General features: G+C 37.7%; 1 protein-coding gene across 2 annotated transcripts in view; it reads left to right on the top strand.

Moving 5' to 3' along the window:
- AMN1 (antagonist of mitotic exit network 1 homolog) overlaps positions 1 to 22,078 on the top strand; it is a 69,746-nt gene that overhangs the window by 45,405 nt on the left and 2,263 nt on the right. For both annotated transcript variants that reach the window (XM_081247977.1, XM_081247976.1), the window contains exons 3-6: positions 1,221 to 1,365; positions 3,578 to 3,795; positions 4,482 to 4,538; positions 9,886 to 9,997. In XM_081247977.1, coding sequence (XP_081104103.1) covers positions 1,221 to 1,365; positions 3,578 to 3,795; positions 4,482 to 4,538; positions 9,886 to 9,997 — 532 coding nt within the window. The remainder of the gene's footprint in view (positions 1 to 1,220; positions 1,366 to 3,577; positions 3,796 to 4,481; positions 4,539 to 9,885; positions 9,998 to 22,078) is intronic.

The raw sequence follows: 22,078 nt of genomic DNA, 5'->3' as shown, positions 1-22,078 counted from the left end.
TTTTAAAAACTCATAAAACATCAAAACTAATGTTATGTTTGTCACTGGGTGTTGATATTATGGGTAATTTTAGCTGTAACTAGTTAAACGCGTGGCCTTTGGAATTAGGAAGACCTGGCTTCCCATCCTAGCTCGGCTCCTTTTTTAGCTGTGTACTTTGTGTTGCTACTTAAGCTCTGAGTGATTCAATTTTCTCATTTATAAAATAGCAATGACCAATCTCTTAGGGTGGTGTGTGTGTGTGTGTGTGTGTGTGTGTGTGTAAGAGAGAGAGAGAGAGAGAATATTAAATGACATATTTTATATAACACACTTAGTACCCTTCCTGGTAAGTGCTCAATAAATAGAAATAATTATTTGTATCATTTCTATAATTTTTCTGTGCTGTCTGAATGTTTTACAATAACAGTACATTACTTTCATGTTCAGAAAAGTATAAGCCATTTCTATTTTCATAAAAATAAAGCAAAAGAGAAGGAAAATACCCCCAGAAAAAGAGCTCAGGGCTTCCCTGGTGGTGCAGTGGTTGAGAGTCTGCCTGCCGATGCAGGGGACGCGGGTTCGTGCCCCGGTCCGGGAAGATCCCACATGCCGTGGAGCGGCTGGGCCCATGAGCCATGGCCTCTGAGCCTGCGTGTCCGGAGCCTGTGCTCCACAATGGGAGAGGCCACAACAGTGACAGGCCTGCAAACCACAAAAAAAAAGAGCTCAGAATGCTTTGAAATTGACCTGCTATTTGTTGTCCTCAAGTAAACACTCAGTAATACTGGGTTTGTTTGTACTAGCTCCCAAAAAGAAAAATGAAGGAGGTAAATATTCTAGATAAGCGTTTGGTATATAAGTGCTTAAAGACTCGTACTTGCTGAGCAAAGACACAGAGTTAGAATCTCTAATAATAGGAACCACTGGAAGAGGATAAGCTCCTCCCACCACCTTGGTTCTGCTTGCAGGTCTAGTGGGTCCTTACTCTGTGCCAGCTGTCTCAACAGTGCTCTGTGTCCCAGTGAGACTTTGGGGACACTAGAAGCTGCACCTCCAGTTGGAAGTTGGTTGTTTTTTTCCTGCTGTATGTATCTGTCTTCACACAGATATGTTTCTGTATTCTTTGCTGTATTTTCCACCTGCTGTTTGTCTGTTATGACCATCAAAACACTGAATATGGAATAAACATTTATATTTATAGGAAATATTAATTTCTCAAAATCATGTATTTATTATAGATTTTACATCCTGAAGTCCAAACTCTAGATCTACGAAGCTGTGATATTTCAGATACTGCTCTCCTGCACCTATGTAACTGCAGAAAATTGAAGAAGTTAATTTTAAATTCCTCAAAAGAAAACAGAATTTCCATAACTTCAAAAGGTATGCTTATTAACACAATGAATTGGTTGAGTACTGTTCACCATCTGGCATAATTTTGGAGCAGAGAAGGGGAAAATATGTTAAAAGAGAGTATAAATATGTCAAAGAAATAGGAACTATATTTATCAATAAAATATTCAAACTAAGCTAGAGAATCCAAATTAGAATTCTTGCTTATAATCAGTGCTGAAAGTTGGGAAATACACTAAGTCACTACCTTGAAGTTTAAACATACTTAAAATAAACATGGATAGATACCTCTATATTTTAAATATTTTACCTAGTATAGTGAAACAAGAAATGACCAGTTCATACTTTGTTAAGGCTTTCTTGTAATATTACAACAGGAAGTTAAATCATCATCATCAGATTAAATTTACTAGGCACTCTCCTATCAGCCTGTTCACTGCATAGTTTTTGTAGCCAGAGCATAAGCTGCCCCATTTTGAACAGCACAAAACTAATCATATATTTTCCACTTCTGCTGCCATAAAACTATATTAGACAATGACTGATTGACTAGGAAAGAACTAATCCTTAATTCCAGATACCAACTAATCAGATACCAGCTTCATTCCAGATACCAATTTCAAGGACATGGGCCTGGAAGATGGGAACAATTTATACTATAAGCCAGTCATATAGCAAAATCACCAAGCTCCCAGTTCCCTGAAAGATATAAAGGTCTAACACACACTCCTAAGTTGTTTTTACAGGAAGCATACCCCTACAAGATGAAAACTGCTGACCATCAGCACGTAGACCCCAGACTGGTTGAAACCAGAAGATTGGTGTTGCTTGAAACTTCACCTTGATGCCAACCAATCTGAAAATTGTGTACAAACTGCTCATGTACCCTGAAGCTCCCTCCCTCACACTGCCTATAAAATCTTTGTCTCCCATCCGGCAACTTGGAGATGGTCTTAGGACAGTAGTCCACCAGCTTCCCAGGTTGCTGGCCTCCTGAATACAGCAAACTTTTCCTTTTCCACCAACACTTGTCTCTGGAGTATTGGCCTTTCGAGCAGCAAGCAGCCGAACTTGGTACCGGCCTTGTCCAGTTACAGTTTTTTGTTTGTTTGTTTGTTTTGCGGTACATGGGCCTCTCCAGTTACAGTTTTTTATAGCCAGACAAACTGCATTTTTCAGTGTGACTGTTACATGAATTAATGGATTTTTACCATTTTTTTTCAATAGAGGATTTTTATCTTTTTCTTCAGTATAAGAAAGAAAGAATTATTTGGCTACCTAGGTTTCTGAAAAATCTTGTGGGTATTTGGCTCTATTTTACGATCAGCTCGGTTAGCAAGTTAGGATATTCATAATACTGCAAAGAAGCATAAGTTTTAAAATGTTTACACAAATATTGATTCACTAAAAAGAACTTGCATGCTGGACACTAATGAATAAAATAAGAGTTCTTTCTTAAGATATGGAAAACAATAAAAATGACCTACACACGAATTTACCATCTTCCCTTTTGTGTATTTTGCCCATGAAAGTGTCTTTTAACAGTGCTATAATGTTTGTCCATGACTGAAGGGCCCAGGATTCCTGAAGTACGTTTCTATTTATGTGGCACATTGTTCACGTACCTGTCACTAAAGTGCTTTTACATCAGTTGAATTGGATTTAAGGGCTTCTGTTTTCTTGACCCTTGATAAAATGTAAGATTGGTCCAGGCTAACAAAGAAGGAGCATGTTGGTAGCAAAGGGCAGAATCAAAGAGGGAAGAGAGAACACAGAGATACAGGTATGATTCCTAAGGATAAGCGTGAAAACTATTACTTAAGACATTTGGGCCATTTAACTTTTGATTTCTTTTCAGAGTCCACGAGAAAATTAACTTTATTTAAAACTTTTAACAAAAAGAAGTATCATCTACTATTTAATTACCTATTTTGGTTCTGAATGACTTTTGGCTATTTCCTAAAAGCAAGTCTAATCATAAACAAAAAAGTCTTGTCATTAATTGCAGATATTCTGAAGAATATACTACAGATTATGTAGAGAATTCTTGAAACATTCCAAAAGAGTTTTAAATAATGACAACATCACTGGAAATAAAGTATATCCCCACATGCACTACTTTGAAAAAGGCTAACATGCAATTGGATATATCAGTACTGGTGATTGCTGAAATGAAAATCAGTCACATTTCTCATATATAAACATATATAGCTCATTGATACAGAATTATGTTTTCCCTCAGGAATAAAAGCTGTGGCTTCATCTTGTTCTTACCTGCACGAAGCTTCTTTGAAAAGATGCTGCAATCTCACTGATGAAGGAGTCCTTGCTCTTGCACTCAACTGCCGGCTGCTAAAGATCATTGATTTAGGTGGCTGCTTAGGTATTACTGATGTGTCCTTGCAGGCGTTAGGAGAAAACTGCCCATTTTTGCAGTGTGTTGATTTTTCATCTACTCAGGTAAATGAGATACAGACTTGAAAGGTAGAGACTGTATGTATTTGCCCAGAGTATTTCCATAACTCAACCTAATTCTTTTTGTTGTTGCTAAAAAAATTTTTATTTATTTGTTTATTTATGTATGTATTTATTTATTTTTGGCTATGTTGGGTCTTCGTTGCTGCGAGCGGGCTTTCCCTAGTTGCGGAGAGTAGGGGCTACTCTTCGTTGCAGTGCACGGGCTTCTTATTGCGGTGGCTTCTCTTGTTGTGGATCACAGGCTCTAAGGTGTGCGGGCTTCACTAGTTGTGGTGTGTAGGCTTCAGTAGTTGTGGCTTGCGGGCTCTAGAGCGCAGGCTCAGTAGTTGTGGTGCAAGGGCTTAGTTGCTCCACAACATGTGGGATCTTCCCAGACCAGGGCTCGAACCCGTGTCCCCTGCATTGGCAGGCGGATTCTTAACCACCGCGCCACCAGGGAAGTCCACTAAAATTGTTGGCTTCATGCTTTGGTAGTTAAATAATTACAGTATAATTTGGCACACACACACACCCCAATTATTTTCAGTAAGGGTGGAAGGTATGTGTGGCTAAGACACGTTTGCCAAACGGGAGGAAATAAAACTATATCTAAATAATTAATAATTTTTATAAAAGTTTGCTTCCATCATCTCCATTTACGTGCTATGTTCCTTTTTTCCTTTGCTTAGGTATCTGACAGTGGTGTGGTTGCGCTTGTTAGTGGACCTTGTGCCAAGATATTAGAGGTAATTTTAAAATATCTGTAAAGATGATGATTATCTGAATTCACATTATCCTCAGAAATTCCTTTTTAAACCTAGAAGACAACCAGTGCCTTATTCTCATTAGGTATTTCCATGGACTTTTTTTTTTTTTTTTTTTTTTTTTTTTTGCCTCCACCTCTTTATTCCCAGAGTGAAGAAAAACTGGTTAAAGTTAGGAGATAAAGTATACTTTATAATAAAACCCATTTTACTTCCAATAAAAGTTCTTACTCTCCAGAAATTTTAGCTTCTAATACATTTAAAGGTAGTCTTATTATGGATGAAAATACTGAAAATTTATCAATGTAAAATGACATTCTTTAGAATTTTCATGTCTGACTGATATTTTTACCAGAAATACTTATTCTCTTGCCAGTGTATTTTTCTTGACATCGTATTTATTCTCTTGCCATCATCTTTTTCTGAATCCATGAAGGGATCCAGACTATACCACTGTGGCATAAAAATTATTTTGATCTGAAGATGTCTGAGAAACAAGGGTTAAAAAGAAAAAAAAAAGACTTTGTCTTAAACCCCACCTTCCCCCATCTGCCTAAAAGCAGACCCTTCCAAAAGAATTCAACTGCCTCAAACCCCCTTTAAGGTAGGCTTCCTATACGTGGGGAAGTCAGATGACAAATTGCATTAAATAAATATTGTCATGTCAAGATTATTGTTAAGTCTATCTATTCTCCTAAAGGTCATTTTGTCTTCCCTAAAAAGTCACCTGTTTTTCTGAGTGTCCTTTCTCCCCCTCCCCTTCTCCTATTAAGATGGTATATAAACTCTAAATTCTAGCCATTTCTTTGAGCCACTTTCTTTGTGAACTTGTGAATAAACTTCATCTTTTCTCTTGCTAATCTTACTGTCAGTTTAATTCGAAGGCTTCCAAAGACAAACATAAGAGGATAGAGAAAAGGTTTTTCCTCTCCAGAAGCCACATTGTGCGGCTGTTTAAAAAGATCATAAATTAGTGTTCAGCCTTTGTATTCAATGACTGATGTGATACCTGTAACCTATTTCTAAAATTAAGAAGCCTTTTGTCCCAAGATTTTGTTTTTTTCCTTTTTCAGTTTACAGTGTTTTATTTTGTTTTTACTCATAATTATATATATATATATATATATTTTTTTTTTTTTTTGGCCATACGCGGGCCCTCCCACCGCTGCGGCCCCTCCCATTGCGGAGCACAGGCTCCGGACGCGCAGGCTCAGCGGCCATGGCTCACGGGCCCAGCCGGTCCGCGGCATGTGGGATCCTCCCGGACCGGGGCACGAACCCGTGTCCTCTGCATCGGCAGACGGACTCTCAACCACTGTGCCACCAGGGAAGCCCACTCATAATTAATATAGCTGTGCTTTTCAACAGTAAGTCACATCAAATCCTTTTTGGAAGTAAGCTGGCTATAAATTAATTATAAAAGTTAGTAATCACTATTATAATAGAATGGTGGTGCCATGTTTTTGCCAAAATATTTCTGCTTGATTTAATGCTCAAATAGTTCTTTTGGTGATATTTATATATTTGCATCCTGCTTGTATTTATGTGTGTATGTGTATGTGTGTACATAAAATAGCATATATATTTTTAAAAATCTTTTAATTAAGAAATTCCTTTCTTTAAAATATGAAGTTCCAAATTCCAAATTGCATTCTAACTGTAGGGACAATAACTGCCATAATTTTTACTGTTTAAATACTAACATTTGTTGAGCACTTACTACATTCTAGCCTCCATGCTACTGCCTTATATACATTAGGTTATTCAATTTTTACATTATCCTATAATCACCATCATTTCTTTTTTAACATCTTTATTGGAGTATAGTTGCTTTACAGTGGTGTGTTAGTCACCATCATTTTTAACAAAGTTCTCAAACAGATAACCTAGTTTATCACTTCCTAATAAAACCACCAGGAAATTAGTTGTTATGCAGTGGTAGGAAATATACCTACATATTTACTTCAGCTTTATAAAATTAGGAGCACCAACCTAAGCAGACTTAGGAAAAAATCCAGTAACCAATGTGTTGGTCATTGTAGTGTCATTGAATTTTTCACTTTTTCAGTTTACCAAAGCTTATTTCTGTTAAGTGCCAAAACATTTTAATGGAAATCTTTCCGAAATTTGTTAGAACTTAATTCCTTCCTTAAATGAATATATTTTAACCTTTGGCTCATAGCATCTTTCTGACCACAATTTCTGACTGAAACTGAAATACAAATGTCTTCATCTTTTTAACTGATTCTTCTCTTTTGGGTAACATGTATGCCTGCTATTTATTAGATACCCTGTTTTAATCGGTTGCTTTTAATTTGTTCAATTCTGGACAATTAAATTACCAATGTTGCTAAATAGTTTATAATTTGAAAATAAATTTGATTAAAAGTCTAAGGACCTCTCCTAAAGACTGACATTTAGTACAAACGTATGCTACAGCGTTTGTTGAATGTCAGGATTGCCTCTGAAATCTCTGTTGATCTGAGTTCTCAGTGAGCATGGACCATTTTGTTCATCACTTTGTCATCATTTTATCCCCAGGTTTGACTGCAGTTCCAGACATATGGTAGCACCTAATAAATCTTATCATATTCTTAACTTCATATTACAGTCATTTTATAGTTTCCTATAGTCTTCATGATTAAAAGTTTCATTTGCTATATAAAATTATTCATTTATTAAACAAATATTTATTGAGTATCTGCTATGTTCTAGGCACTGGCATATCAGAGAACAAAATCTGTCCATGTTATGTATCACTTTCCTTTAATCATTTTTCTAATGTTGGTAATTCAGATTATTTACAGCTTTTAGCTACTAGAAATATTCATATGTTGGGACATATCACTTTTTTCTTCCATTGCTATAATGAACTCTCCAAAATGAAACAAGTGGATCAATAGATATGAATCCTTTTTTTAATGGTCCCAAATTCATATTGCTGAATTGTTTCCCATAAAGGTTATGTTGTGAATTCACAGTTTTTGCTAGAACCCCAATTTGCCAGAGTTGAACATTTTCTTTTTTTTAATGCCTTAATATATTTTAAATGAAACCTGACTTGAACACTGTTCCTTCCATCTCTTGTTCTCAGTTGTATCTCATTGTCTGTAGCCTTTGCCAATTCATATCATAGGATGCCTTTGCCAATGTATAATATACAATGATTTCTGCCTCAATTTTTATGAGTTTTCAATATATTCAAGTTTCCTTTATTTCTAAGATATGATTAATTATAATATGTACACCAACATAGTATTTCTTTTCTCCTGAAAAGCTGATATTACCATAAGTATACATATCAATTACCACATGAATCTTATTTCCAGAGTTGTTAAATTCTTTTAATGTGGGCAAATATACATAAAAATTGCTATTTTAACCATTTTTAGTGTACAGTTCAGTGGAATTAAGTACATTCACATCATTGTGCAGCCATCACCATTAACTATCTCCAGAACTTTTTCATCATCCCAAATTGAAACTCTTTACCCTTTAAACAATAACTCCCCATTATCTTCTCCCCCAGCCTCTGGCAATCTCTGTTCTATCTTCTGTCTTTATGACTTTGCCCATTATAATCACACTTTTTTTAACCCATTCATCCATTGATATGTTTCCACCTTTTGTCCATTGTAAATACTGCTGCTATGAACATAGGTGTACAGATATCTGTTTGGGTCCCTGCTTTCAATTCTTTTGGGTATATCCCTAGAAGTGAAATAGCTAGATCATATGCTAATTCTATATATAATTGTTTGAGAAACTGCCATACTGTTTCCATAGCAACTGTACCCTTTTACATTCTCACCAGCAATGCAAAAAGGGTTCTGAATTAGAACATTAAACAAAAGATAGATAATGTTTCAAATATATGAAAAAGTATAGAAAGTAATATAACAGAGACCTGTGGACCAAACACTGGAATTTTAACATTTTCTGCATTTGTTCCAGTTCTTTTTTAAAAAATTATTATGTGTTACATCTAAAGCTCCCTCCCCTTATTTATTCCCCCTTTCTTCCTTCAGAGGTAACCACTCTTCTGTGTATCTGTCCTTCCATATTTGGATACTTCATCTCTCTCTCTAGGCATATGTGTACGTATGTGTATATATATCCATAAATAAGATATTGTATTGTTTTATATGTTTTTAAATAGTACATAATAGTTTCATAGTGTGTGTGTTATTTTACAATTTGCTTTTTTATTCAAAATTATGTTTTAAAATTTTTTCAAGCTTTATTGAGGTTTAATTTACATACAATAAAATTCACCTATTTTAAGTGTACAGTGTGATGAATTTTGGTAATTGTTATACAGCCTTGTAACCACGACCACAGTTAAGTATAGAATATTTCCATCACCCTAAGAGGTTTTCTCCCATCCATTTGCAGTCAGTGCCCTGCTGTGGCCCTCTCCCACGCAACCACTGATTTTGTCAGTATAGTTTTGCCTTGTCTATACTTTTATATGAATGGAATCATGCAGTAAATTGTCTTTTGGTTTTTTACTTTTTTCTTTTGCTTCTTTCACTTGGCATAATGTGTTTGAGATTCACCCATGTGGTTGCATGTGTTAATATTTCATTCCTTTTTTTTGCTGAGTAGTATTCCACGGTCTGGAATATGACACAGTTTGTTCATACATTCACCATTTGATGGACATTCAGGTTGTTCCAGTTTGGGACTATTATAAATACTGCTATGTACATTTGCATACAAGTCTTTGTGTAGACATATGGTTTCATTTTGGGGGGGTAAATACCTAGAATGAAATTGCTGGGTCATATAGTTGAGTACATGTTTAGCTTTATAAGATGCTACCATACTGTTTTCTAAAGTGTCTGAACTAACATTATGTTTAAGATTTATGTCTATTAATACAAATAGATATTTTTCATTGTAACTGTTTTATCTTATTACAATGTATTAATGAACCACCATTTATTTACCCAGTCTCCACTTCTTTACTATTACAGATAATATTGCAATTGGCATATTTATAAGTTGTTTCCTTACGCACATGTACAAGAGTTTCTCTCTATATTGTGGACATCTGCAGTTGGAATTGCTGGGTTCTGGGGCATACTTACTGTCAGTTTTAATAGATACTGCCAAATTGCCTTATAAAGTGGTTGGGCATTTAACTCTTAAAGCTGCTATACCTTCCAAATTACTACAGACTTTCACTGGTCCTTTCTATAGAGTTTTTCTTGCAAGTAGATATTTGGGTTTTTTGTTATCAGAGTACAGTATTTCCCAGGCTTTTTCACACTGTTATTATTGTCCTATTTTTTCTTTTGATTATACTTTCTTTATTTTTAAATAGGAGATTCATATGGGATATTGTGTGAATCTGACTGATGAGGCTGTAGAAGCTGTCCTTACTTGCTGTCCTCATATATGTATATTACTCTTCCATGGATGCCCCCTGGTAACAGGTTAGTATGAGGCTGCTTGGGTTCAAATCTTGGTTTCACCTTTTAATAACTGTGTGACCTTGAGTAAATTACTTAACCCATTCCATTATTCAGTTTCCTCACATTAAGTGGGTATAATGACAATATCTACCTCATAAACTTGGTCATGATGATTATCTGACAACACTTCATATGGTGCCTAGCACATAGTGAGGGCTCAGTAAATGTTAAGTCATGATGATGATGGTGATGGTGGTGATGGCAAATGCTCAGTAAATGTTAACTGCCTTGAGGAGGATGATGGTGGCAGTGGTAGTGGTCATGATATTAAACATTATACTTTATGAAGTCAAGTTTATAATATTACATCTTTCAAATATGCTAAATGACCTGCTTTTTTTTCTAATTTATTTTATTTATTTACTTATTTATTTTTGTCTGTGTTGGGTCTTTGTTGGTGCGCACGAGCTTTCTTTAGTTGTGGCGAGCGGGGGCTACTCTTGATTGTGGTGTGTGGGCTTCTCATTGTGGTGACTTCTCTTGTTGTGGAGCACGGGCTCTAGGCACGCGGACTTCATTAGTTGTGGCACGCAGGCTCAGTAGTTGTGGCTCGTGGGCTCTAGAGCACAGACTCAGTAGTTGTGGTGCACGGGCATAGTTGCTCCACGGCATGTGGGATCTTCCTGGACCAGGGCTCGAACCCATGTCCCCTGCATTGGCAGGTGGATTCTTAACCACTGCACCACCAGGGAAGGCCCATAAATGACCTGTTAACTGTAATCTCATCAAGCTGTAGCCATTGGATTCAGAATCATTTGGCTAATGTGGTACTTCACTAAAGTAGTCACAGCCCTTTTGGCTTGTATAAGAGCCATAATACCCCTTTCACATCACCCCTACAGTGAGTCCCATACCACAATATAACCAGGATCTTATGTGTGAGTCAGTACTTATGCCCAGCCCTTCCAGCTCTTTTTCCTAATTACAGTCTAATAGTTACTGTCCTAGAAGTCCTTTTTTTTTTTTTTGGTTTTGGTTTTGGGTTTGGGTTTTTTTTTGTGGTACACGGGCCTCTCACTGTTCTGGCCTCTCCCGTTGCAGAGCACAGGCTCCGGAAGCGCAGGCTCAGCGGCCATGGCTCACGGGCCTAGCCGCTCCGCGGCATGTGGGATCTTCCCGGACTGGGGCACGAACCCGTGTCCCCTGCATCGGCAGGCGGACTCTCAACCGCTGTGCCACTAGGGAAGCCCTAGAAGTCCTTCTGACATCTTCTGGTTTTTCTTGTGTTTGGACTACCAATCTAAACTAAGCCTGTAATGGGTTGTATTTGGTTATCAGTGACATCTATAATGAAGACTAAATCTTATTTTAGGCAGACATCTCTCAGTACACTAAAGCCAAAAGTGACGTTAGAAACTGTTACCAGTGGGTACCTCTAGGGAAGGTTGTGGAGAAACAAGACTAGGAAAAAGCTTTCACCATATACCCGTTTGTCCTTTTGAATTTTGTATCATGTGAATGATTTTACCTATTAAAAATTAGTAATCATAATTTTAAGAAAATAATTTAGAACCAGAAAAATTCATGTGACTGAGTACGGGGAATTGGTACACGTGAACACTATTCTGGGGGTTATGAGAAGGCAGGCAGAGGCTCTCTGGTCATCAATCAAGGCAGAAAATTATATTCTAACAAGTAGGCTATTATTGTAAGGTGGAGGAGACCATAATATGTGAAATGTAATAACAGCAATTTTTGATAATAGGTCTTTTCAGAATACCAACTAAAAGTATGTAAATCTACTCACTGAGCTATATGTAAATTTAATCAATACATTGAACAAGAAAGTGGTACTCATAAAGTGACTCCATTTTCCTCACACTATATTAATTACAAATTTGCTCTAAAGGGCCTAATATTTCCCAAAGCCAAATGAAAATCTCTGACACGTGCCACTAACTTTTCTTATCATTCTCAGATAGTTAAAAGTCTTGTCATTTCATATCACTGAAACCCTCTCATTTCAGCAATTAAAACGTGTTAGACCCATGTAATACTTCAAACAAGTTCAAATTAAAGCTTTTTGCTCCTCCAGTCAGCTCAAGTTTGCTGTAGGTGGAAAGGCTGCTGTGGGTAAGGGGACGTTATTAGTTTCTCTGTTTTACCACCTCACGCTTCTCTTCTTTCTTTCCCAGCTTGCCCACCATGGTTTCTGACCCCACCAATGTCAGTACAGGGTGGGACTACGGTGAGCAGAAGGGAAGGGAAGGGAGAGAAAAGTCTAACTTGACTACTACCGCTGTGATCTAGCGTCAGCCCTGAGGGCTCTGTGGGGGAGCTGATCCTGATCCGTACTCTCTCAAAAGTGGGGCGCTTTTGATCTTCTTCAGGGTCCACTTTCCGCCACTCCCCTCATCACTGCATATATCTCCTATATCTACAGTTCTCTTGATTCAAGCAAATGTGTCTCTTCTGGCCAGTAGCTAGCATTTTCTTCCTCTGCGCCCAGGCAGCTGGCGGTACACCTTCAGTCTCTTTCTGCTGAGGTTTCCTAGACCATCCAAGTTGCTTTCATGAGCAAACCACAAGGCAACCCATGCCAGCCCACATCTGTCCACAGGAAACACAATACTTTAGATAGTAAGAGTGCAGGTTAGTTCCCAACTTCAGTCCTCTCTTTAGCCACATGGACTCTTACCATAGCCTTTTGCTTTTTAGTTTTCTTAGGTCTGATATTAGTGTAATGTGTTTCCCAAGCTCCAAGGGACAAATCAGATTCTCCAGCTGATCTCCTTAGAGCCCCCCTCACTAGGCTTGAAGGCAAGTGCAAGCACCTGCAACCCTCTTTCTACAACTCAAATCATAACTGTCTTCAAAGAAATCCTTTCTTCAATTTCCAGTTTTCCATCACTTCCCACTTTAACACTTTTATATCTTTGACTGGATGAGGCACCACGGATTCCAAAATGAGTTTTCAGCCAAGCATTTGCAAATCATGTACAAGTCTCATTTTGGAATGAGAGAGTAGCTGGTACCTCTAGTCCTGGAACCTTAGTTGAAATAGTTAACGTTTTAATGTTCTGTTGTATTTGTCTCAGGATAACTAGGCTACATAACATGTTATAAACTCAGCCTTTGCTAATTTTATCTTGATTACCTTTCTGGTTACAATTAGGAAATAGTTAATTTGTCATTTCCCCTCTACTTTTAATAGAAGTGAAGACAAACTATACACACAGTCAACCAGAAAAACTTATCCTTAGGCAGACTGCTTAAAACAATCATCAAAGACCCTATAGGTAATGAAATCTTTAGAAGGTACAACCAAAAACGTAAAATGTGCGTACAACAAGGCCAATAATAAAATGCTTAAAGGTGCCTGTATCAATATAGAAATGACTAACAAATAGGAATTTTAAGTCTGGAAAATATGTTGCAGTCATTAGTCTGATTTTTAAAGCAGAAGACTTTTGAGATAACTTATATAATTACTGAGATCACTGAAAACTAAAGATGTATTATCGGTGAATTCAAGAGAAATGCCTACGTGGTATGATTATAGATACTAGGAAAGCTTAATCCCACTAAATCTTTCCACATCCACATAATGGCTCAGAATACTGAATTTACCAACTATCTTGCTGCTGAGCAACAGCTACATGACCCCCCTCCTCAGCTCAGTCTTCTGGGAATTCCCTTACCTTACTCCCTTTCTGAGTAGGCGGAGATTCTGTGGTGAGGGACTCCCCTTCCATGCAAACCTACCCAAGTGCTGCCTGATTAAAGCTCGTTGTGTGCCACTGCCACCTTGTGGTCGCATCTTTTGCCTTGATCCGCCCCCCAATCCCTTGATCTCACTAACTACAGTTACACGGTACGGCGTTCTAGAAGACATCAAGGGATAAAGCATAAAACAAAATATGTTTATATGTCCAAATGTTTGGGAAATGCGACATACCACTCTAATGAATATTAATTTCTCAAAGGCTCTGAGAAATAACTATTGCTAAGAAACTTAACCTTTTTTTATCTAAGTGCCAGGGAGTTAGACGTTTTCCTCTACCCTTTTAGGTTCTTCCGGCTGGTCTAAGAATTAAATTGATAGGAGGCAGATTAAGAGGCGAAAATCAAACAAAGTTTAATAACATGTATACATGGAAGAGACCCAGGAGAACTGAGTAACTCACCAAAATGGCTGAAACCCTCACCTTAAATAACATTTTCAGCAGCTAAAGAGGATGTGGGGGGTAGAGGTTTGGGACTTCAAAAGGGAGGAAGGCAATTCACGTGAAAGATGAAAAAGCAAATGTTTGGTAAACAAATATTTGTTGGGCCATGCATCGCAATTGCGCCATAAAGGTACTCTCATCTCTAGGCCCTGCTGAGTTTCCACCACCACACCTAGCCCATATTTTTGCAGACAACCTCTGGCGATAACTTGATCTATACTTCTTTTAGGCAGTAAGGGGGAAGGTCAAAATTTCTTCTTGAGTCTTTTGGACCTTGATTGTTATCAGCTTGAAATAATCCTCATGCCAAAGAGACATTTTGGGGTGGCACGTTTTGCTCCCCCACCCAAGCATTTCCCACATATTTTTTTAACACTGAATAATTCATATATTATTATTTTGATCCCTCTTTTCACAGAAGAGGAAAGTGAGAAACTGAAATGGTATTGGTCCATTGTGACATAGTTTTTAATAACAGTGCTAAGATTAAACAAAAATCTCAAGATAAAGTGAAATGAGCACCAATTCCTAGTCTCCTACCATCTCTCCAAAACATTGAATAACTTAACTTCTATGGACCTCAACTTTTCCTTACATATAATTGTCAGTCATAAAATTGGGTGATCTGATAATAATATAAGAGTTCACATACAATAGCTTTTACCGATAAAGATTCTTAAAGAGAAAAAAAGCTGAAGTTTTTTAACTACCCAGATCATCTCTACTCTTCCCGCTTTCCCGTCAGCACCTACCATTGTATATTTTTGCTACCATCATTGAGTGAAAATAAAGTGGGCTAATATATTCACCTTATATTTATTTGTTAATTTCTCTTTTTTCCAGAGAAGACAAATGCTTTATTTTTGCCTGATAAATAAATGTTCTTTCTTCTTTCATGACACCTTATATGTCTCCTCTTATGTATTCATGTGATTACTCACATCTGACTAGATAAGACAATAACAATACATATTCTATAAAAAGAATGTATGTATACCATATGTTTGTGCAATTCTAGTGTTATGTTATCCTCAAAGCAACCTGACCCCCAAATTGGCAGTGTCAACTGTAGTTACTCATCAGATTCCCTGAATTAATAGGTTTATCTTCTCCACTGTATTTGTAAGTTTTTATAAAATTTCTTAACATTACAATCAGACTGTAAGCAAAACTCCACATTATAAATTAAGTCTTGAAACTGTTAGAAGGACTCTGATTTTATTTCTGCAGAAGAGACCAAAAAACTAAGCTGCTATTTAAAATACTGTAGATCATAGACATTATGGAAACAGAAAATAATTTTTAAATGTATTAAATTATTTTAATTTAAATTATGTCTGCAATGGTTTTCAGTAATTTCAACTCACACAATTTTATTAATCTCCTACAATGGACATGCATTTCAGTTTCTGTCATCTAGACGTGTTTCACAGTAATCACAGGCATCTAAGTTTAGGTTTTAGAAGGGCAATAAAGCAATTAGCACTAGAGTCCCTATGTTTACATTGAAAGGCAGAAAAACCCAACAGGAAATCTGCCACTTTGACTGAATCGACTCAAATTTTAGTGATATCAGAGGATTTGTTTCAGCTTGATTACTTTATAAGCAAGTTCTTTACTTAGATTCCTATATAATAAATGTCAAGATTTACCACAAAGAGACAAGTGGTTTGCTTCAGAGTTTCCCTGTAATTAAAGCTGATTCCTTGCTTCAAGGACAACTACTTTTTAAGTTTCATATATATATATGTTAAGTTTCATATATACATATATATATATATATATATATTTTTTTTTTGCGGTACGCGGGCCTCTCACTCTTGTGGCCTCTCCCGTTGCGGAGCACAGGCTCCAGATGCGCAGGCTCAGTGGCCATGGCTCACGGGCCCAGCTGCTCCGCGGCATGTGGGACCTTCCCGGACCGGGGCACGAACCCGTGTCCCTTGCATCGGCAGGCGGACTCTCAACCACTGCGCCACCAGGGAAGCCGTAAATTTCATATATTTTATTTTCTAAATCCTGTATTATTCTCTTTCCTTATCATTACTTATTCATACATTACTAATCCAGAATTACGAAACTTCTTTATGCCGTACACTGTAGTGAAGCATTAGAACCTTGATCATTGTTTGTAAAAATGTGTCCAGCCTCACTTTTTTCACTGTGTATTCTATAAAAATGTCTAAATTACATTTTCCTTGATCATTTGAAAAACTTAGTTTAACTTATATTTCCCATAGTTTCTTCTTTTTCTTGGGGCTCCAAAAGCTCCCGTAATGAATCTCTTTCAAAAAGTGGTCTCCAGCTACATTAGTCAGAGATTTTTAGAAAGATGGTAAAAGGTTCCTTAGAGGTCATCTACACAACTCCCTTGTTTTAAAGATAAGGGAACAGAGATACAATGAATTTAGGTGGCTTGCCCCAAATCTTAGAAATAGTTAATAGTAGAACTGGAAGTAAAAACCTAAATCACCTAATCCACAGTTTCTACTTCTTTCCCCAGTAGAGCAATTTCCTAAGCCTTTGGTGTCAAGTGGTTTCACTATTAGTAGAAAAGGGAAGGAAGTAGGAGAGCGACATCAAGCATCAGTAGTGTGATTGGTATAAACGACCTTTAGAGTCTTTTTCAGTCCTGAGAGTCTGTGTTTCGGTGAGTGGCAGAATAAGCCACCCCAAAATATGCCTCTTTGGCATAAGGATTATTTTAAGCTAATTTTTCTTCAGAAATAGCAGACACTGGAGGAGCTCTGAAAGCAGTAGAAGTTACCCTTTTGTAAGGAAAATATACATTTATAAAGGAAATCTCCATTTGTAAAGTGTCTCCCTCTCGGTACTAAGAAGGGAAGGGTGACTCTAAATCAGAATCATATTCAGTGGAGAAGGCACTGACTTAAATCTGTATAGTGAATCTTACTGTTACCAAACCGAAATCAGGTCTCCTTCCTCTGTGTGCAGCAAAGCCAATCTACTGACACCAGGTTGTGGTGCAGGGTGCAAGCAAGGAGAAAGGACAGCTGATGCTCAAAAGGCTGGACCTCCCTGATGGCTTTCAGTTAAGGGTTTTGAAGACAACATTAGGGATGAGGGTCACAGGGTGTGTGATCAGCTCGTGGACATTTTTCTGATTGGTTGGTGGTGAAATAACAGGGTGATGTTCTGGGAATCTTAATCATCAGTCTCCTGGTTCCAGTCAGTCTGGGGTCTGTGTGCTGGTGGTCAGCATGTAGTCAACATCCTTCACCTGGTTGGGGGTGGGGTAGGGTGGGGTCCTAGTTTCTGCAGAACAACTCAAAGATATGTCAGATTGTTATCTCTATCCCTTCAGGAGGAATTAGGAGTCCTGTGACTCTATTGTTCAAGCTATTATTACTTTTCTTGCTTGCCTGCTTTCTTTGTTTCTATATTTTCTACTTCTCTAATCATTAACTGTTTGAGTCTGCTCTTTGGAACTTGGGGAAGGCCTAGGAGAGGAAAGCTTTTTCTGCAAACAGGAAGTGGGAGACATGGAGGGGCTTGTACCCAGGAGGGCCCAACAGGGTCCTGCCTGGTTTCATTACCCTTGTCTACTATGCTTTTCTTGGTAACTTCCCATAACCGGTCTCCCAACAACCCCAAAATCTTTCTTTTGTCTTTAGCTGAAGATGGTAGTTAAGGTGGTGGCTTGGGCCCTCTCAGGGAGTTTACTCATTTTTCCTGGGTATCTCCCATGTATACATGAAGTATACTTGTTGACAAACTTCTGTTTGTTTTTCTCTTGTTAACCTGTCTTTGGTCACAGGGGATCTCAGCTAAGAACTCAGAAGGGTAAAGAGAAAATTCTTTTTCCTCCTCCACAGTTTCTACAGAGTATTCTGTCAAGAGATATGAAATACTTAGAGACTCCACAGTTTCTCCCTATAGCGTAATAAACTTACAGGCATTGAATATTCCTACTATTGACTCACTGCTCTAAATACTCTATACTTTTATGGGGAAAAGAAAAGCAGCCTGAGGAGACTTTGAGTAATGTAATACTGCCCTCTAGCATCCAATTTTTAAAATTACATAAAAATATACTGTATGCTCACAACTAGAGGGAAAAGTGTTTTTCTATTTATGTACAATAATAAATTCCTACAAATATAGTCAGAAAACAAATATTTACATATAATATTTGATAATATATTCATAACTAGTAAAAATGCCAAAATAGTCTTAGAAGCACCAGCTAAAGTGAAATCGGAAAGTACACGTTTCCAATTTTGTTCTTTTTCAAAACTGTGTTGGCTCTTCTGGGTCCCTTGAATTCCTATGTAAATATTAGGATCATTTTGTCAATTTCTTTTTAAACATTTGCTGGGATTTTGCTAGGGATTGCATTGAATCTGTAGATCAGTTTGGGGAGTACTGCCATCTTAATACTAAGTCTTCTGATCTATGAACATGATACTAAGTCCTCTGATCTATGAATATGGACATCTTTCCATTTATTAGATCTTCTTTGATTTCTTCCAACAATGTTTTGTAGTTTTCAGAGTATAACTTTTTCACTTCTTTTGTTAAACGTATTCCTAAGTATTTTATTCTTTTTGATGGTAATGTAGATGAAATTATTTTCTTACTTTCATTTTGTAACGGAACCCAGGTTTGGCTGCTTGCCACTAATATGCCAATAATTCAAGAGGCAAGTGTCAGTAGAAAAGAAAGGTGCTTTGGGACTTCCCTGGTGGTGCAGTGGTTAAGAATCTGCCTGCCAATGCAGGGGACATGGGTTCGAGCCCTGGTCCGGGAAGATCCCACATGCCGTGGAGCAACTAAGCCCATGCGCCACAACTACTGAGCCTGCGCTCTAGGGTCCGCGAGCCACAACTGCTGAAGCCCATGAACCTAGAGCCTGTGCTCTGCAACAAAGAGAAGCCACCTCAATGAAAAGCCCGCACACCACAAGGAAGAGTAGCCCCCTCTCGCCACAACTAGAGAAAGCCTGCCTGCAGCAACAAAGACCCAACACAGCCAAAAATAAATAATAGAAAAAATAAAAAGATATCACCATTAAGAAAAGGGGAAAAAAGGTGCTTTAATCAGAAAAGCCGGGGTGATTCCCTGGCGGTCCAGTGGTTAGGACTCTGTGCTTTCACTGCCAAGGATCCGGTTTCAGTCACTGCTCGGGGAACTAAGATCCCGCAAGCCACACGATGTGACCAAAAATAAGAAAGAAAAAGAAAAGCTGGCAATCTGAGGAGATGGTAAACTCGTGTCCAGAGACCAACTCCAGAGATTCTGCTCAGCCATGAGAGTTTTTAAATGGAAAAATGGGGGAAAGAATCTCATTGAATCATTGAGGCATGAGGTTGGGTTTTGCATCATTCTCCATTGAGTGCAGACTGGCTGACTCTTTCTTCAGAGAGAAGAAAACCTTGCCTGCATGGTCTGCCTGCAGGATTGCTAAGGGAGCTGTTGGGGATAGAAAGCAAGTCATTTTTTTAACTGCTTAATTCTTCATTCTTACTTCTTTTTATCTAGGAAAAGAATCAACAGGTTAGACAAGGCATCATGTGCATTCAGGAGAGCATAAGTTAGGAGTTAGTTTCAATTGCTTAGTGATCTCATTCCTATAATTAGGTTCTTTTAAGGTTAGAGGGGAACCCAAATGGGAAAACAGGAAAAGGGCAAAGAGCTGCTTTTAATTTTTGGATTGTTCATTGTGTAGAAATAATTTGATTTTTGTATATCGATCTTGTGCCCTGCAACCTTGCTGAACTCATTTATTAGTTCTAATTTTTAGTGGATTCCTTAGTACCATATTACCTAACTACAAATAAAGTTTTACTTTTTCCTTTCCAACATGAATGCCTTTTCCTTTTCTTCCCTAATTTCCATGGCTAGAACCTCCAGTGTAGTGTTGCATAGAAGTGGCAAAAGGAGAAATCCTTATCTTTGTTCCTGATCTTAGGGGGAAAATATTTAGTCTCTCACCATTAAGGATAATGTTAGCAGTGGGTTTTTCACAGATGCCCTTTATCAGGTTGAGGAAGTTCCTTTCTGTTTCTGGTTTGTTGAATGTTTTTATCATGAATGTTGGATTTTATCAAATGCCTTTTCTGTGTCTATTGAAATGATCGTGTCATTTTTGTCCTTTATTCTATTAATATGGGTGCCATAGGCAGAAAAATGTCCCCACCCAAAGATGTCCATGTTCTAATGCTCAGAACCTACAAGTATATTGACCTTAAAATAGGGAGATTATCCTGGATTACCCAGGTGGGCCCAATGTAATCATAAGGGTCTTTTAAAGTAGAAGAGGGAGACAGAAGAAGGAGAACCATAGAGATGGCAGCATAAGAATGACTTTGTCCAATGTTGCTCACTTTGAATGTGGAGGAATTCAAGGAATGTGGTGGCCTTTAGAAGCTGGAAGAGTCAGGGAGGTGGATTCTCCCCTAGAGCCTCCAAAAAGAATGCTAAGCTCCTAATACCTGCTTTTAGCCCAGTAAGACCCATTTTGAAATTCTGACCTTCAAAACTGTACAATAATAAATTTGTGTTGTTTTAAGCCATTAAGGTTGTGGTTATTTGTTACAGCAGCAAGAGGAAACTAATACAGTGTACTACATTAATTGATTTCCAGATGTTAAACTAACCTTGCATTCCTGGGGTAAATCCCAGTTGATCATGGCATATAACCCTTTCTGTGTTGCTAGATTTGGTTTGCTTGTGCTTCATTGAGGATTTTTGAGTACATATTCATAAGAAATATTGGTCTGTTGTTTTTTGTGTATGTGATGTTTTTGTCTGGCTTTGGTGTCAAGGTAATATTGACCTCAGAGAATAAGTTGGAAAGTGTTCCTCCCTCTTCTATTAGTATAACCACTACAGCTTTGTTACAGTTGCTGTCTGCATGATATATCTTTCTCCATCCTTTTACTTTCAACCTATTTGAAACCTGTCCTTAATCTAGATCTCCTGTAATAACAGACTTCCTCTATAATAACTGATATTTTTTATGACAATGAAAACTGCATTTGTTATATTTTTAGCTGCTTTTAAAAAAATTAGCTGCTGGGCTTCCCTGGTGGCGCAGTGGTTGAGAGTCCGCCTGCCAATGCAGGGGACACGGGTTCGTGCCCCGGTCCGGGAAGATCCCACATGCCACGGAGCGGCTGGGCCCGTGAGCCATGGCCACTGAGCCTGCGCGTCCGGAGCCTGTGCTCCGCAACGGGAGAGGCCACAGCAGTGAGAGGCCCGCGTACCACACACACAAAAAAAAAATGAGCTGCTGAAGTAAACCTTCGTTTTCACAACTATAACTTCTTGTTTCCAAACACTCTCTAGTTCTCTTTCTTACACTAAATCTTTAATGTTTTGGCTTATTTTTGTTTTACTTAAAATAAAACTTAGTAACAATGTGTTGGGCCTGCTTTTTTTCCTAGTGGTCTACGAAATCTTTAAGTCTGAGAACTACTAAACTAGAAATTTCCCAAGACTAGGTTAGAGATATGTTATACATACAACATAGGTTGTATCTATGGAACAAGTTTATTAAACTCCTGAATAATTTTTAAAGTAATAAAATTTTAGCAGTATTTTTGCATTAAAGCATTAAAAGCATTAAAAGATATTATAAAACTGACTTTGCAAAAGATATGTAAACTATATTAAAATCACTGCTATATATTGTGAATAATTGAAAACCATCTAAATGTACAGTCATACAGATTGGTTAAATTACAAGGAATTCATGTAATAGTTATCTATTTAAAATTGTTTTATAAATATTATATGACATGGAAAAATGTTCAACTACAGGTCAGGTTGTCCTGTTCTAGTACCTACTCTGTCCCCTAACCTCTATGGGCATGTTGCAGCTTCCCAAGGTGTTTTACCATACCTGTTG

Source organism: Mesoplodon bidens (assembly GCF_964165515.1).
Source record: "Mesoplodon bidens genome assembly, chromosome: 11".
In the NCBI taxonomy this organism is placed as follows: domain Eukaryota; kingdom Metazoa; phylum Chordata; class Mammalia; order Artiodactyla; family Ziphiidae; genus Mesoplodon; species Mesoplodon bidens.
Note: the sequence above shows the minus strand (reverse complement) of the source record. Positions and strands in the feature narration are given on the sequence as shown.